The 18967-nt window shown below is 37.6% G+C and overlaps 1 protein-coding gene across 1 annotated transcript in view; it reads right to left on the reverse strand.

Moving 5' to 3' along the window:
- Positions 1–1136: 1136 nt before the first annotated feature.
- The window catches only part of GNA14 (G protein subunit alpha 14), an 81159-nt gene continuing 63328 nt past the window's right edge, over positions 1137–18967 (reverse strand). The window contains exons 3-7 of the mRNA XM_075526488.1: positions 8397–8551; positions 5897–6025; positions 3835–3964; positions 2318–2471; positions 1137–1327 (exon numbers count right to left, since the gene is read on the reverse strand). Coding sequence (XP_075382603.1) covers positions 1137–1327; positions 2318–2471; positions 3835–3964; positions 5897–6025; positions 8397–8551 — 759 coding nt within the window. The remainder of the gene's footprint in view (positions 1328–2317; positions 2472–3834; positions 3965–5896; positions 6026–8396; positions 8552–18967) is intronic.

An 18967-nucleotide genomic window follows, 5' to 3' on the forward strand; every position in this document is an offset into this window, starting at 1 on the left:
CTGCTAATAACAGTCTGTTCTACTAAAACTTTCTCCTTACCGGTGTTGCTGGGTTAGCTGATCAAGTGCCAGTGACTACCATGAATTTTGCATGGGTAAAAAAGGTTTTCAAGATTGCCGTAATGTCTGAAACTTTTCGACCCAGTGAAGGAGAACTGACTGAGCTACTAGTGGTGCTGGCATCTTTAGTGGAAGGTTTGTAGTTGGGCAGGGAGTGGAGGAGATGGGAAGATGGCTGAAAATCTCCTAGAGGAGAGGCTTTGCTGCTCTCTAATCCACGCAAAACTACCCGTGAAGCTCAACAACAGGAAAATGCAAAGTGAAAAAAGCAAGTTATGTTAGTGACTCAGAGGAATTTAAGGCCTAGTTTATCACAGGCAGGTGTGGATGATCGCCGAGCTCCCGTGGCAGTGAATGCTGAGAACGTTTGCTAAATGCCTTGCTGTTTGAGAAATGCTTTTCCCCTTCAGAAAAGAGTAAATTCCATGGACTGTCTACAAGATCTTAATCTGTCATTCCTTAACTGTGAAAGGTATCTTATTACTGTAAGGCACTTGAATAAAAAGGCAGTGATACTCAAGGGTCACCAAGAATTAATCTTTTGTAATGATTCCTAGAACGTTAATGGGTTTGACCTATCAAGGCTATTGAGAGATGCTTCTAAAAAGTTTAATAGGTTTACCCTAGTCTTTCAACTACATTGCTCAGAACAAGAATATAAAAATATCTAGCACCCTAAAATAACTTTTAAGGCATCACTGTTTGAAATTTTATAAGCTATGATTGTAAACGCTAAATTAAAAAAAAAAAGGAAAGAAAAAAAAGAAAAATCTTAAGAAAATACAGCAATGTAGTTATGCACATTCTTCTAAATACACTTAATTCCCACAGCTGTCAAAAAATAACTCACAGACAAAACTAATACGGGAAATATGAACACAATATGTTAAATGTATAGCTTAAAAAGTAAACTTTGAAACTCCTTCTTTACAGTTCTCTTAATCCATACTTCTTCAGTAAATATAAATCCTCCTCCCATTTCTGTAAATGGCATTTTAAAAGACACCTTTTTTTTTAATTAACACAGGCTGTGCTATGAGTAAACCACACTTTGTGGCTGCAACCATGTTTTTTCTTTAAACCAGGTTGAACTCCCTCAGGTTTAATTGCAGGATTGTGTCCTTGACAGCAGCGAAGACGAAACGAATATTTTCGGTGTCTGTGGCACAAGTGAAGTGGGAATAGATTACTTTCTCCTTGTCTGGATTCTGATCCTGATACAGCTTCAAAATGAAGTCTCTGGCAGCTTTGACATCTTGTTTAGGTCCTAGTCAAAAGCACAATCAGTGGTTTTGAACAGTTAAAAGCTATGGGTCAAGGAAGAAACATATGGACAGTATCTTAACAGGCTAATTTCATATTTAAATGTGAAATCTCCATAAAGGTATACTCCCTTGTTGGCATTTTCTCATTCATATGTTAGTGGAGCAAAAGCTGTTACAACACTGCTTTCTAAAATGTGTGAAGTATGCTTTTTGCAACAGTAAACCTTGCAGGTCAAAGTAATTTTTTATAAAAATCTACACAACTGAAATTACCCAGCATATAGTAATAGTTTGCTACATTATTGTAGTATGTCAAAGACCATGAGAGAAATTAAATCTTCTAAAACACATGGAGTAAACAGGATTCTCTTTGGCCAAGAGAGGGACGTGTGTTTTCTCTGTAGCTATTAAATTATTATAATTCTTTTCATTATTAATTGTAGGATTCAACATGATACAGGTCTTGCAGAATATAATACTGTATTAAGTAATGGAATACATCTGTGATTATTTTCATCATTCTTTTGGCAACTTTAAGTATCAGTAACATTTGTTAAAGAAAGTTATTTAGGCTGCTTTTTACCTTTGGACTTTTATATAGATAACAAGTTACCATAATGAATGCAAAACTATACTATGGATTTTTACTATATAAAGAGTGGGATTAACAGTCGTATTCCCCAGGTTCCCCCTGTATCTTGTCTCTTGAGATCGAAAATGAAAAAGGTATGTCTTCCCATAAATAAACAGTGATCATGCCACTCTAATGGTAACAGAATGGCTGCAAGAAATCTCTTAAGACTCTGTCCACAATGCTCCAGTAAAAAAAAAGTTCCAGTAAAACTGAGTAACTTAAGTTTTTATTTTAAAGGATAGAGTAGAAAAGCACAGATATCAAATTGCATAATTCCCTGTTCAATTTAATGAGGAAAAACTAACTGGTTTAAATATGACTTTTAGCTTTGTGAAGATAGTCAGGGATAAATGCTTACCTGTGTATTCTGGAAAGTAACTAATTAGATGGGAATACATTATTTTCTCTTCTAGAAGATCTTTTTTATTTAAAAACAAAATGACTGAAGAATTCAGAAACCAAGGATATGTAATGATAGTTTTAAATAAGGCCTTGCTTTCTTCCATTCGATTCTACAACAACAAAAATTAATATGAAGTTACACTCTCTAGACAGTAGCATATACAAATCACATCAGCCGGAAATCATAAAGGCTTTTTTGAAAGCTTTTTAAAATATACTACTTTTATTATGCGCAATTGCAATGTATTGGTTGATCATTACTCTGCATGTTCTATATCCTTTTACTCACTGGGTTTTGGATCACTGCTATGAATGGCATGATGGCATGTGAAACCAAGGTAAGCCTTAATAATAGACGTTATTTGAATTCTTGTATAGTTAGTGAGCAGCCATGGACTGCTGCTCTATGAAAGCCTCTTCTGACCTCACGGTGAGAGCTGAAGCAGGGTTTACCAGGTCAAATATCTGATATTAACATACTGTAACATAGCGAAAGGACAAGAGTATATGTACTCATCTATACTAGTAATAAAGTCTGTCAATTTCAAGAGAGATCTAAGGAACAGCACATTCAGAGATTGCTGTTTGGAGTTCCTGGGGAGAAACTTGTGATAGCAGTTGGTTCATTTTTTATTTCCTAATGTCCAAAGTGAGCATAACAAAATGTTCAAGATGGTGAAAGGAAAAAGAAAATTACAGTTACCGAAGTTATTCATCAGAAGATGACAGGAAACTTTGAAAACTCTATCTCAACTACGATGGATGTTGTGACACTTTGAGCAAGTGACGTAGGGTATGCTTTTCACAGTTCAAACACATCTTGAGAAAGTGATCTGTAAGGGCTTTGGGGCTTCAGAGTTCAAATGGTATTAGGCGTTTTTGAAGTACATTTGAAGGCATCCTCATACTGCAGGATGTAAAATGACCACTACCAAAAGGAATGCATTTCCACTAATATGCTTTTCTCTAATTGCCTCCTGTTTTCTTTTTTGCATCCTTCTCTACAACATCTGGCTACTGATGATGATGGCACTCTAGAACAGATGGGAGAACTCATGTTTTCTAACCTTGAGAAGGAGGTAAATTTTAAGTTATTTTATTTTAATTTTCCTTAAATAATGCACAGGTTAATTCTGAAACATCAGAGACTTAAAAAACAAAACACACCCCCCCCCCTAATTATAGATAACTGAGGTAGTTTTACTTACTTAGAGATAGTGCTGACAGCCAAATTCTCAAACAGTTGATATGGCTTAAGTTATTTAAAACATATTTAAATCATGTTTTGTCTTTTAAGGCAGAGTTCACTTTTACAGGCAGGCTGCTAATTTAATACAACTTCAGGACTGCTTGCTCAGCTTCTTAATGTAATTCTAGTATTTGCAAATGCTTTTATGAAGACATGTGAATGCTGTCTTTCTTAAAAAGCACACATCTTTTTCTATACCTTATTTAGATACCCCCACTCCTTACCTCATTGTCACATTCTGCCAAGACTTGATCATATTCACTTAATGCAACTAAGAAAATGATGGAAGTAACACTTTCAAAACAATGGATCCACTTCCTTCTTTCTGATCTTTGGCCACCTACATCCACCATCCTGTTAAACAGAAATACAGTCAACATATTAGTCATTTTCATAAGATATTTTAAGTATATCCAAAGGCCTTATAATAAATCACCTACCTGAGATAAGCTTGAACTGTGAAAAGTATATCTTAACATTGTATGTTCTGTTTAATATTTAACCTTGATTCACTTGCTGTAGTGCTACAGCTGTCACTGTTCTTTACTGCTGTTATGGGTTAATGCCAGTAAGCAGCTAAGCACAACACAGCCACTTGCTCACTACAGCCCCCCACACCGTGGGTGGACAGGGGAGAGGAAAGAAAAAGTAAAAGCAAGAAAAGTTGGGGGTTGAGATGAAAAAAAAAAAAAAATTGTTTAGTAAGTGAAGGATAAGTGGAAGAAGAGATAAAGAAAACAAAACAAGTGATGCAAAGGCAATCACTCACCACCTCCCTTGGGCAGACCAATGCCCAACCAGTTCCCGAGAAAAAGATGGCCAGCCTTCCTAAAGCCCCTCTTTTCACTTTTATCACTAAGCGTGATGTTATCTGGTGTGAAATGTCTTTGGTTAGTTCAGATCATCTGCCTGACTGTGTCCCCTCCCAACCTCTTGTGCACCCCACAACCTATTCACTGGAGGGGCAGAGAAACAGAGACGGCCTTGGCGCTGTGCAAACCCTGTTCAGCAAAAGCTAAAACACTGGTATGTTATCGGTACCGTTTTGGTTACAAATCTAAAACACAGCACCATATCAGCTGCTATGAAGAAAATTAACTTTATCCTAGCCAGTCCCAGTACAAGTGTATAAGCCACTTGAGGCACAATACAAAATACAGTTCTGGGTTTTCTTCTGTGTTGGTAGAAGTTTTAGCAAAGGCAGATGTGAACACACCCAATTTTGTTTCCCCACACTCCAAAATCTCCCTTACCTCCCCCCTCCAAGAACCCCTGTGTAGTCATATCTCACTCCTCAAAACAATCAAAATGCTCACAAATATCTTAGTTCCACATCAAATTCCTGTGATTTTGCAGACAGTTAATTAAGTCCCTCACATTTTACCCAGGTGAAAATGTTCCCTAGAACATTCCATTTTTCAGGAAAAAAACAAACAAACAAACAACAAAATCACAGTCAGGCTGGTTTGACCACGTTTTATCAGAGTGGATTCTGGTTCTGTGTTGTAACTGCAGGCAGGTGTTTGTTCATGATGAAATGGGTGGTTTGGTGGAAGAACATCTATAATCATGCTAGTGTGAATTTTGCAATTTTGAAATAAAAAAATATGTTTTCCCTTAGAAAATCAGTAACCCCACCTGTTGCGATAGCTTGTCTAGTAGCAGACAAGACAATTTTAAGGTGCTTCTCAGTATTTCTTTCAACTTTATGAGTATGTTTGTTTCTCTCAATTCCACCAAACTTTTTTTCTTTTATATTATATGGCAGGAAGAATAGAAGTATCTGCTGCCATGACCCTCCACTTTTTTTTTCTCCTCCTCCTTCCCTCAGTGTCTCCAACTCCCTTCCCTAACTTCATCTAACTGAAAGATGTAAACTCATTTGAGGGCTTTAACATATCTATTAGAGCCTACCTTTCCAAACAGTTACAGTCAGGAGGCAAAAACTGTTGGCTCTAAATGGAATTAAACTACATTCTGATATGAGCACTCATGTTACTACAAATACCTTGCCTCTGCACCCCCCATCCAAGACTTTTAATTAAACTAATAGTTCAGAATACACAGCAATTGGGCTGCTTGAATTGCAAAGCTTTTTTCATGTAATGTAAATTTCAAAAGGCATGTTTTGAAACAGCACTCAAGTTACTGTATTAACTTTGGAAGCTAAAAGGGCTGGAATCACATACAACCTCATTGAATGCAAAAGCTTAAAGGACCTTAGAAGTAAAGTTGCAGCAACTACTTTCATAATTGTATACTGAATTATTTGACAGGCAGTCTTACCTAAATATAATATTTTCTAAATCAAAAGGATACTCGATAATTCCTGTAGTTGGCACTCGGACTCTAAGAATATCTTGCTGAGTAGGCACAAATGAGGGCATAGCAATACGATCAAGGTCAGTAAGATAACTGAAAAGTTAAATATACAACAGAAATAAGATTAATGTACTGTCATAAATTAATCACACAGATTCAAATCCAAAGTACTAACCAGCAATCACAGAAGTGTTCCCACAAAAGCAGCTAAACAGAAATTCAGTTGTGCATGGCCTTAGAGCAATTGTTGCTGGCATAAACCAATAAAACCTTTTACTTTAACCAAGACCTGCATGTGCGTTTCAGACAGAATAATACTCATCAAAAGAGACGATGCCTGAATGTTCTACAAACAATCAGCCCACACCCAAAATGATGAATTTTATTTGAGTAATCTTTGCTGTTACCGCAGAATGAACATCAGAATTAAGATTTGAACACAAATATAAGTATCAGTCCTAGCCATGTTTAACAACAGTACTCTATGCCCTGTCACTTCATCCGTGATGCTAATATTGCACACAAATATGGAATGTTGCTGGATGGAATTCAGAAAAGTAATTAATGGAAAGCACTGCAAACATGAATGCTTTAAAGTTATTTATTTTTAATATAAAAGATGATGCGTTTAGTTTCTCGTCTGCACATGCAGTCATTCTTAACTTTACCCTCCTTAGTTTCACAACGCTCTTGTGCTTTTCATGGATGGGATAAAATTCTAGGATTACATTCTTGTGCCTCAATAAATGAGCAGTGTGTGAGCAAGACACAAATGCCTGGTATTCCTCTCTGCAATCTATCTTCCCACCACTAGAAGGCAACATTAGATCATCCAAAATCCTAAAAAGGCCTACAAAAAGTATAAGGTATATTCCAAATCATGCAACATGGTTGTAGCACAAACCTCCCTTTATTTAATCATAAATTCCCCCCTTTTCCTTTGGTAGAAGAGGCAGGGTGTTGATGCATTCTCCCCTTGCTGCCCCAGCATCCCTCACATTTGGGGCCCAACCCAAAAAATACTTACACTTAATGTTATCACTTACTCAGAAAACATTTCCCTTAAGAATAAGAAAATTCCTTCTCTCTTGCAATGTAGCCAATTGTTATTGAGATCTCAATTGTAATTAACAGTAAAAGGGAGATTTAATAAAAATAAAACTGTTTTTCAGTTGTGGCTGATTTTGTAGAAAATGAAGATACAGTAGACCATTAAGTGGCATCCTCGTTCTCCAATGTAGGAGTATTTAAACACAAGGCAGACAAACATCTGTCAAGAATGGTAGTGCTTAACACACAGGATCAGATTGCCTATGTGTAACCATTCTAAGTTCAAGTTTACCATAAATGCCTGATCTAAATGTTCCTTGCCGAAATTTAACCCTGTTACTTCTCAACCTTGGCAGAAACAGAAATGTAAATTTTCTGTTCTCATGAAACAATCATTTTTTCACAATTAAATTATTTGAAAACTGGGGGACAGACTTATCTTCATTCTTATTTATATCCTAAACTTTTCATGTAACTGAACTGTCTGACCTGCCTGCTTGTTGTCAATATATTTTGTACAGCTGTTTTTCATGATTTCCCCCAAGAGAAACTCAGTTATGTACCAGCTGTGTTGACCTCAGAACTGGGAGGGATGATGATTCCAGTATGTCCAGAAAGCCTAAAATTAGTTTGTTTCATCACTCCAGCTTAAAATTTGATGTGTACCACAGGCCAACAGAGACACAGGTATAACTAATAAAATCAGAGGAGTGAACCTCTCTCTTCATTATGAGCCAGCCGTGTGCCCAGGTGGCCAAGACGGCCAACAGCATCCTGGCTTGTATCAGAAATAGTGAGGCCAGCAGGAGCAGGGAAGTGATCGTCCCCCTCTATTCTGCACTGGTGAGGCTGCACCTCGAATACTGTGTGCAGTTTTGGGCCCCCCACTACAAGAGAGACATTGAGATGCTGGAGCGTGTCCAGAGAAGGGCAACGAAGCTGGTGAAGGGTCTGGAGCACAAGCCTTATGAGGAGCGGCTGAGGGAACTGGGGTTGTTCAGCCTGGAGAAAAGGAGGCTGAGGGGAGACCTTATCGCTCTCTACAGCTACCTGAAAGGAGGTTGTAGCGAGGTGGGGGTCGGTCTCTTCTCCCAGGTAACAAGTGGCAGGATGAGAGGAAATGGCCTCAAGTTGTGCCAGGGGAGGCTTAGATTGGATGTTAGGAAAAATGTCTTCACTGAAAGGGTTGTCAAGCATTGGAACAGGCTGCCCAGGGAAGTGGTTGAGTCACCATCCCTGAGGGTATTTAAAAGACGTTTGGATGTGGTGTTTAGGGACATGGTTTAGTGGTGGACTTGGCAGTGTTAGTTTAATGGTTGGACTTGATGATCTTAAAGGTCTTTTCCAACCTAAATGATTCTGTGATTAACTTCATTAAGTCTGGCTTGTCCTTGTAATTACACAGTGTACTTACTACTTAGCGGAGTCTGAGAGCTGGTACTCCCTCCGTCTGTCATAGCATTCTTGAATTCCTGGGTCTTCCCAGAGCTTCTTGATTGCTTCAACTTGATTTCTTTCCAGCACTGTCACTTTATCCACTTCCACTTCTTTGATCATCTGAGCACTCTCCTAATCAATTAAATGATTACACTATTGTGAGAAAGGATTGCCCTTGGCATGCAGTACACACTCTCCCCTTTCTTTATTATACTCTTCCCATCAATGAGGCTAAGCATCAGAAAGGAACCTAGGAGAAAATAAGCAGTTTTAATCCTTGAATGCATTTAATTTTTCAAGTCAAATGACTGCTACTGAATGTTTTAAACAAGTCAGTCTTCCTTACTGTCACCCAGGTGTGACATTTCTTTTTAAAAAGGGACCTTGACAAAGGTCAGAAGGAGCTCTAAACCTACTATTTTTAAACTCACTAAATTTTAATACCAATTTATAATAGTGGTAATGTTTCTAAAATTCTAGATACTTTCTTTAGTACAGATACTTTTGGTTTGTTTGTTGGTTTCAGAACAAACCAGAGGCTGACCTAGCATAAACAGTCATCAAGCAGGCATCAACTCCCTACATGCCATCTTCTGTTTAATGCCTGTCTCAGTGAGATACAGCGAAGGTACTACTCTATGGAAAGAAATAATTTTCCTTTGCTCTCTGCTGTTATGTGTAAGAAGTATTGTAAAGATAAATGTAACATTTGCTTTTAAGGGATACAAAAGAATCTATCATTCTGCAGTGAGTGGTGCAGTGGATTCGCTTTAGGGAAGGGATGCCATCCAGAGGGGCCTTAACAGGCTTGAGGACTGGGTCCGTGCAAACCTTGTGAGGTTCAACAAGGCCAAGTGCAAGGTCCTGCACCTGGGTTGGGGCAATGCCTGGTATCAACACAGGCTGGGGGATGAAGGGATTGAGAGCAGCCCCATGGAGAAGGACTTGGGGGTACTGGTGGATGAAAAGCTGGACGTGAGCCGGCAATGTGCACTCACAGCCCCAAAAGCCAACCATATCCTGGGCTGCATCAAAAGCAGCGTGGCCAGCAGGTTGAGGGAGGTGATTCTGCCCCTCTACTCTGCTCTGGTGAGACCCCACCTGGAGTACTGAGTCCAGTTCTGGGGTCCCCAGCACAGACAAGACATGGACCTGTTGGAGCAGATCCAGAGGAGGGCCACAAAAATGGTCAGAGGGCTGGAACACTTTCTTCTCGTATGAAGAAAGGCTGAGGGAGTTGGAGTTGTTCAGCCTGGAGGAGAGAAGGCTCTGGGGAGACCTTATTGTGGCCTTTCAACATATAAAGGGGGTTTCTAAGAAAGATGGAGAGAGACTTTTTACCAGGGCCTGTAGTGACAGGACAAGGGGCAACAGTTTTAAACTGAAAGAGGGTAGGTTTAGGTTGGACATAAGGGAGAAATTTTTTACCATGAGGGTGGTGAGACACTGGAACAGGTTGCCCAGAGAAGCTGTGGATGCCCTATCCCTGGAAGTGTTGAAGGTCAGGTTGGATGGGGCTTTGAGCAACCTGACCCAACGAAAGATGTCCCTGCCCGTGGCAGGGGGGTTGGACTAGATGATCTTTAAAGGTCCCTTTCAACCCAAATCATTCTATCATTGGAAGTGTTCTCTTCTGTTCAACTGGATATGTAATGATGTTTGCTAATACCTTCAGTAGTCTGGAAAAGTATTGTTCTAAAATGCATTTAATATTGAAATAAATTAACTTATTTAGTGTTTGGAACATAATAGATTGGTTACTGTACATTCAGTTTGCCCACACTGTTTCCAGTACATTGCTAGATACCATCTAGATTTTAACTTACATCCTCTTTAAAAATGAAATAAGGTTTCTTCCTGACCTCTTATTTAAGCTTGGGAGAGTCACAAATAGTGACGCTGCATACAGATCTGGTTTGGATCCAGAGCAGTGAATTCTTGGGTCTGAACTGGAAAATCTCAATGCTGATAGACCTGCTAATCTAGTCATTCAAAATGAGATAAAAATCAGGCAGAAAACAGGACTTTCGTAGTTATGGGCTTCATTTCATGCTAAAACTGCATGTGTCTAAGAGGGCTTCATGTAATTGTAGCCGTAAAACCAGTTTTGGTGTCAGGTGCTTGTGAAAAGAAATATTTCGTAAGTGTCTACATCTGCAAACCTCAATCCCCTTATCTGGCCAAGTCCCATGTGACATCAGAAAAAAATCCTTTCTGGGAGAACAATTCAGATTAATCTTTCATTTCATAGTATATAACAAATAGAGTTCAACACTGACAGCTAGTCTCATGCTCGTAATTGAAAGAAAAAAAAACCTACGATGAAGTGAAAAATTACTTAAAGCACCAAGTGATTTTAGTATCATTTCCTGGGTATGTCTTCCTCATCCTCAGTAAGCAGGCACATTACTAATAAAAAACGCCTTTGGTATGAATTATGGGTGGATAATACAACATGAAAGCAAGATACAGAAAATTTCAGTTTCCTTAAAATGCAATCTTCAGGATAAATGTGTAATAAGTAATCTTAGGAGACAGTGTACAATAATCCAGCCAGGAACTGATGGAAAAGGGGATTAAACTTGAAACACACTCTAACACTTGAAACACTCCTTAGAAGCAGCAGAAAGTTCTTCAAACTGGGCAGTAGGAGAGTCCTGTATTTTTTATACTGGGAAATATCAGCATTTTAACTAAAAGGCAGGTGTCGCAGGGTTTTGTGTGAGTGTGTGCATGTGTGCATGAGTGCATGTGACAATTTATTACTAACAGCAAACTTTCCCCATAAGTAGCAACTAGAGCAATGCCAGCTATTTCAGCCTCTGACTACTGTAATGATTGACTTAAATGATTTTCTACAAAATTTGTTGACGTGATAAAACACATCAATGTAAAATAGGATTATAATTGGAGAGGGTTTGTTTGTTTTACATCTAGTTTTAAGTAATACTGATTGTCAAACTGATATTAGCTACAGTTTAGTTGCAGATATTAGCTATAGTTTAGTTGCAGATTGTATTAATGGTCAACGCAAATATTAATTGCAACTGAACTGAAAATTTGCAAGCCATGGCAAAATTACCTAAGCCCCCCAAACTCTATGCACAGCTCTTACAGTACATAATAAGAACCAGTTCTGCTAATCAAGACTTTCTTTAAATTGTTTTGTCTAGCCCACTGGAGGGTTCTTGCTGATTATTGCAAATAAGTGGCCTTTGAATCTGTCACAAACTGTGAAAGCTAAATAAATTTTCTAACCCACTATAGCTCTTTAAGCTAGTTTGACATCTGATAAAATGCTTAAATGTCCTTTGTTTCTTCTGGTTAAACACTATAAAGGGTAACTGAATGATGTAAGATGCCCCAGAAGGCTCACAAGGCCTTTATTATTTTGCTGTAGAATCCCACCACTAGGAATTCTAGAAAAGGTTTATTAAAGCTTGTCAACACTTAGTAATAATGTAAGTTTACATTTTAACAAATATCTTTTGGCACTACCAACAGCATACCGCGAAAGTAGTTTGAATATCATGAAACACTTAATGGGATTTTGGCACGAAGTGCACCTCAGTGTTTCAGATGGACAGGGTCATATTTTAAAACCTTCCTCTACAATTCAGAAGAACACCAGAAATTTAGTTTTGATTTCCCTCAAAGCAAGAGTGGAATTTTATAGAATTCTCACTTACCACTAAGAAGTTTGCCCAAGAGACGTTTTGGAAATAGGCAGCATTGTAATACATGAGCAGTAGGTGCTTTACAGAAAGAACAGAAGGGGCTAACTAACATGAGAAGAAAACAAAACAAAACAAATCTACAATCATTACAGACTGAACCAAGGAACAAAGAGGGGAAATGCAAAACAGCACAAGCACATGTTAACAACGTCAGTTATTGGCATAAACTTTTTTTTAATGAAATACAAGCAACAAATGAGTTCCAGAATGTACTCCTAATTAAAATATCTATAGCACATTATGCTCTCTCTAAACATGGTATAAGCAAGAACAGCAAAAGTGCTGTAACATGTTTATATTCAAAATCCCTATTCTGAAGTTACCTTACTTCAGATGGATTTTTTTTTAAATAGACCTCTGCTTCTTGACGACATGGTGAAGGTAGAGAAAAGGATACAGATGATAAAATAAGCATAAGTAATTCTGAATACAACAGAAGTAGGAGAATATACTTGTTCCATTAAAAAAACCCCACACCACAAAACAAAAACAAAACCCAAACCTAGATCCTAGAAAGAAACCTGATCATGTACAACAAAGACAGTCGCAAAATTGTTTGGCAAATACATTCAAAACCTGTGTCTAAGATGCTTAGAATACTAAAAATCTATTAGTCTCTTAAAAATCTATCACATTATTCTCCACTGGAAATCAAACTTAATCCTGCGATTAAAGGGCAACTGATGGTGTATAACAAGAAACACTTCAAGGTTCATCTGTTTTCATCTGTTAATCTGTTTTCATCAAAAAGATATACTAAAAAGAAATAAAATAATCAGGAGGGGTCTTGAATATGCCTTTTTCACTTCACACAGTAATACCACTGGGTAAAAGCAGCTTTCTCATCTTTTGTGAAAGCGCCAAGAAACATGCACAAATGCCAGCTGAATGAGTATAATATTAAATACAACTTGTAGTTAAGTGCCAAATCTTTGCCAGACAAGAAATGGATAACATCACAAGCAACAACTGTCATTTTTTTAGATGTATGAATAAATTTTATCTCCAGCTGTTACATGCAATGCATAGAACTGATTATTTCAGTAAAGCTTCTTTTTGGAGGGTCTGAATCTCCAACACTTGGAAAAAGATTGTATTTGATTTGATACCTTGCAGCTCCGTCAAGTTTCTTAGGAAACTAAATGTTAAATAAAACCCAAAAATGGCTCTATGTGTTACCTTATGAAGCTCTTTGTATGTATAAGGCCTGAATTTATATACATATTTATTTCTTCACCCATAACCTAGGTTATTACTCCTTTAAAGAGCTTTCTGAGAGGAGCAGTCTGTTTTGGAGCAATAACTACTGAAAGTGTTTCCTAAACGGCTGGTGGTAAAGACAGGAATTACTCATTTTAGAAGTGCTGTGAGAACTAATGAAGCTCCTATTTTTCTAAGCATTTATATTTTATGGTCTTTGCATGTCACTTTCATACCCCAGGTCCTTCCTCATTTGGCTGGGCAAACAAACGACAAAATGCTCCAATAAAAGTCATACTTGGAAGCTACAGCTGGTTCTTCACAGCAAATAGAGGATCACAGGAAGGGATGCAAAGGGGTGACGCAGTTTTGGGAGGTTACAAGAACAGCCAGTTAAGGGTGTATACCACTTCAGAAAGACATTATTTATCAAGAGATACTTAGCTACAGCAGGAGTTTAATTTTTCATACTTTGTGAATAGGAAGTTTGTATCACTGAATAAGTTTTACATCTCTAAACATTTTTACTTTTACAGTGGCACTGAAATACACATTCTATCTCAGTACAGAATACGTAAAAATATGTAATTAAGTACTTGCCTCTTCTTCATACTATTGTTAGGCCCATAAATTGAACTTTTGGGGAGTATAATGTAATGTATTTTGGAAGGCATTGTATTTTACTAAAACCATGTTTGCATTCAATTTCATCTCATTTTTTGAAACAGTCCCATCAGTTAATTTGACATAATAAATAGTGTGTGAATGTTTCTAAAGAAATAAAAAGAAAATGCATAAAACAGGGGGAAAACACCCCCCCCCCCCCAGAAGATTTTATAATTCACTACAAAGGGGATAGGAAGCTGCTATTCCCAGCCCATATATAATTTTAGTAGAAGTTACTGATTAACAAATAACATTTTAAGTTTTACTGAGAAGTTATGTGAATTTCAATTCTATTGGCTTATTATTGCTGTTGTTGAAAATTGTTTGAATTGGAACCAAATGCAAGCCCAAACACAGACCCAAACACTTAAGTCAACCTCCTCTCGGTACCAGCACGGCTACTAAGTGTTGCTGAATTACAAGCACTGCATATAGCTCCCCTGGTTGAGGTATGGTATTTTACATATCTGAGGTAAAGTACACACTAAGAAACTTCTCAAGTTAGCTACACAATTACCTATGATTGCTTGTTTTACATATTTTGGGTACAGGAGGAACTGAACATGAACAAATCACCCTTAAAACTAAGGAAGAGGAAGCTAACAGCTGGCTGAACTGTCCATAAAATGTATACCCTTCTGCTATTGCCAGTATCTCCTAGTTACTATCAGAGAAAGAGACAAAAGTTAAGTATATGAGGGTTGGTTTCAGCTTCTAAGTGAAAGAACATTTTGGAAGAGGAAAATTAAGGAAGGTGAAAAGAGCAGGGGAACTAAATGACCTAAGCATTTAGAGTTAGGACATTATATTCTAATGATAAATAAATATTGCTTATTTTGCAGTCTCTCATTATTCAGCTTTAATAGTGCATTGTTCTATGGCTATGGAAAGGTACCTGGTCGTAGTCTGGAGAACTGGATAGGAACAGCAGATTAAGTTGAAGATTAAATTTTTGCAAATGAAGATAATGAATTGATACCATACTGGTTGTGCACCAACCACTTACCGTAAGGTTTGATTGTATCTTTCTGACTGAGCCTGTTCTGTCTGCCACCCATAGGCTGTAGTAAATTTTTTCCTCTAAGTTTTCAATCATTATTAGTCCCTCCCATCTATGATAACAGCAGGAACAGTAAATAGTACACCAGCTAGCAGTAAGCAAAGCAAGACTAAGCAGTGCAACTGTAAAAATACCAGGCCAAACCACCACCCAGATTGTAATGGGCAACACAAAATTTTTGGCAAAGACCTGATTGAAAACAAGACCTGACAGTCAGGTCTTATATAAAATTTAATGGATTACCCTTAAAAAAACCATAAGAGAATCACAAGATATTTGTTTTCTTCTTCACAAAATGAAACAGTTTGCAGTTAATCTTTATATATTTGCCTTTCATTAAATTATGTGTGAGAATGCATCCATGTATATGTAAATGTTGGTCAACTTCTTCAAACACAAGAGTTGTTTCTGCAGTATTACATACATGTGGACTAAAGGAAAACATGTATACGTATACATACACATGTATACATATAAGTACACAGGTACAAATATAAATACACAAGAATACATACATGTAATTTGTGGCTTCCAAACCTCATTTTCTAACACTTCTAGTTTACAGGGGGAAGGGAGAGACAAAAACTATAGGTATAACATCCCCAGATATAATCAAGTGACATCCTTTATATCTTGGTTCATTTTTCCACTGTATAGTAAACCGAGATCATTGTTTGGCACACTGCAAAAATATTTGGGTCACATACAATACCATACAATGCCATTGTATTTTGACATGTGGGTAATGCACTAATATTATCTGTTAATACTGCACATGAATATTTGAGATGTTTGCTCCATATTCTTTACCCTCACAAACTTCTCTGACGCCCATAGATAGTCCATTCTCTGTTTTCCAATTACTCCCTTTCCTGTGATTTTGAGCAGAGATTATGTCAAGAAGATGCCAGCTATTTGAGGAACAGGTTCTATTCAGGAAAATTTGTCTGCTTCTCTGTAATGCCAAAATCTATAGTTTAATTCAATCACAGATACCAGATGATGATAAAAAGAATCCATTTCATACGTCTGTATCCTGTTTTTACTAGAGTTATTTAAAAATAACTTTATCTTGTTTTCCTTCAGGATTTGCTGGTGTAACTATGGCTTTCAGAAAATTGGAAAAAGAAAGAAATTTTTAAAAGTGAACACATTCTGATATTCCTTATTCTTACTTTTCTTCTACTTACACTGGACCTGCTAAATTCCAGCAGTTACACAGATTTCAATCAGTGCTGTTTCAAATACCAATAAAAAGAACAGCCTAGAATAACCATATATAGTAAGTAATGCAGTAACATACCACTGTTAAACCAACTGGCATGATAAATTAATGAGATTATTTTTCTATCTGTGTTTCCCAGCAGTGCTTAAAAAAATGAATTAAACTGAATTTTCATCCCCTTCAAATAATACACAAATATATACCCATAATAGAAATTGTCTCTTTTCCTGAATAAATCATTTTGGTTATCTAACCCTGGAACATAGACTAATTTGGGCTACAGAATTTAATCCAGCTAATCCTGTACATAGCTTCTGATTTAGTCACCGTATATTATGAGAAAAGGCAACCAAGTTTAGTGTGAAGATGTGAATTAATTTCGATCATTGTTTCATACAAGGATAAATCAGAGGAATAGCTCTAAGCACACAAAAGCTAAGAAAATGTGCCTCTAGGTTCTGCAGCAATGAAGCATTTGTACTTCTTCAGTGGTCAGGCACAAGCACGCATGCCTTGTATGTCCTCTTCTGTCCAATACTTTCTTGCCACCTCCTTTTCCTACACCAATATACTTGCAACAATTTTCTCCTTTATCCAGCCACCTTTACCACAAAACCTGCCAGAACCTAATTACCCTTGAGATCTCTCTCCTCTCTAACTTTGACTGACACATGTCAATGGGTTTAAAAGTTACAAGGGGTGAAGGAAGGCAGCCATGCACATAGTGTGACCACAGAATACTTCTTGCTTAAGAAACCAGACATAATAGTTATTAAACTTATTCCAGCCGCATAAAACAATAGAAAAGCCCTATGAAGTAGTCAAAATACATTTTAAAAAAAGTTCCACAAGGAAAAAAATACATGCTTCCCGATAATGATATTCATTTTGTAAGTGTTCAAATTAGGGAGAAAGTTACTGGGGGATTTTGCTAGTAGGTTGGTTTGTACACATATTCCACCGGTGACTGTAATGGAGTTCTTTCAGATTTATAGTGACTCAGGAAAAGCATGAATAAAGTTCTCTGGAGGTACAATATGGGTAGATTTGTGAAAGGAAGGAAGGAAATTCAGGGCAAAAAAGTTGTGATTAGATAACATTCGTCTCAAATCAAAACAAAACACAAAAATGCAGCTGGCTAAGAATAGGAAATTCATCCATGCCTTGGTTTCCTTCCTTGGAAGTAATGAGGTTCACAGATTCAAAAGCCTGCATCTCTGTTCTGCACAGCCCTGCATGTAGAGAAACCTTTCAAGTGGTAGGAGAGGTGGGACTCCTGTTGATACAGACTACTTTGAGATTTCCTAGGCTGAGTAAGAGTCTCAATTAGTGAATTCAGAGTCAGGAAAGAAAACAAATCAAAACACAAGCATTAAGATGAAATAGAATGATCTTCTGGCAAAGCAACAAATTCACTATTAGTCCAAGAAAACAAGTTTTTGGACAGAACTTGTGTAAAGTTTCTTACTTCTGAGGTGCACAGATTTAAAACACTGGAATTTTCACAGTGGAAACTGGCAGGTGTAGGACGAAAGTGACATAAATGGGTTTTTAAAGATGTGACTATTATATATGTAAGAGCTACTGGGATCATGAAGAGGTTCTCCAACCAACTGAAGACATGCATACACACACACACAAAAGGAAAAAAAAAAAAAAAGAAAGAAAAACCAGACAAGAATGTGGATGTCTAACCTCTACAGTTTGGTGGAAGTTCACTGGATTTGCCCTCCCCAAAACCATGCACCTTTCCACCTATTAAGGTGTCAAAGTTCTGAGGGAGTAAACATTGATACTGCAAGATTAATTTCCTCTCATTTATTTCTGCAGTTCTACCAGAAAATATCTCAACCTCTTGGAAACTTTCTGTTTTTGTATTATAGAGAATGCAATAGAGGATATGTCAAGCAAAGGAAGTTATGCAGTGAATAAGTATGAACAACAATTCTGGATATTTACAGTGTGCCAAAATAGCAAGAATTGAGCAATTCAGTGTTCCTGCATTCTAGCTCCAACTTCTTATATTAGTGTATAGAGGTTCTGCCTCACAGGCAGCTGGAGACAAGATCCAGATGATTTAGACTTTATGAGGAGTATCTCAAAAGAAAACATGTCTTTCTTTCCCAGGACTGTCTCATAAAAAGATACACACATGAAAAACAAGAACTATTACTTATCTCTTCTCAAGTATCTTTAGACAAAGCAGCAGCTTGGTCTCTGTGTGTCTGAAGTACCAAGACAGCTAATAAATTAAGCCGTTCTTGAAAACAAATTGCTTCCCTGGAATGAGATTGTGTCAGTTGGTCTCTATACACAGTTTCCCAGCCCTGGTGAACTTTACTTCTGACTTCATTACTTCTGACGCAACAAATCCTGACCTGAATAAAGAAAAATAGGTGCCATCACATGCCACAGGGACACGGCTCAGACAGCTGTCCCCAGCTGACCAAAGGGATATTCAGTACCACACGACGTCATGCTCAGCATATAAAGCTGGGGAAGAAGGTGGAAGGGATTCGGAGTGATGGCGTTTGTCTTCCCAAGTAACCGTTACGCGTGATGGAGCCCTGCTTTGCTGGAGATGGCTGAACACCTGCCTGCCCATGGGAAGCAGTGAATGAATTCCTCGTTTTGCTTTGCCTGCATGAACGGCTTTTGCT

The sequence above is a fragment of the Mycteria americana genome, chromosome Z (genome assembly GCF_035582795.1).
Source record: "Mycteria americana isolate JAX WOST 10 ecotype Jacksonville Zoo and Gardens chromosome Z, USCA_MyAme_1.0, whole genome shotgun sequence".
Taxonomy (NCBI): Eukaryota; Metazoa; Chordata; class Aves; order Ciconiiformes; family Ciconiidae; genus Mycteria; species Mycteria americana.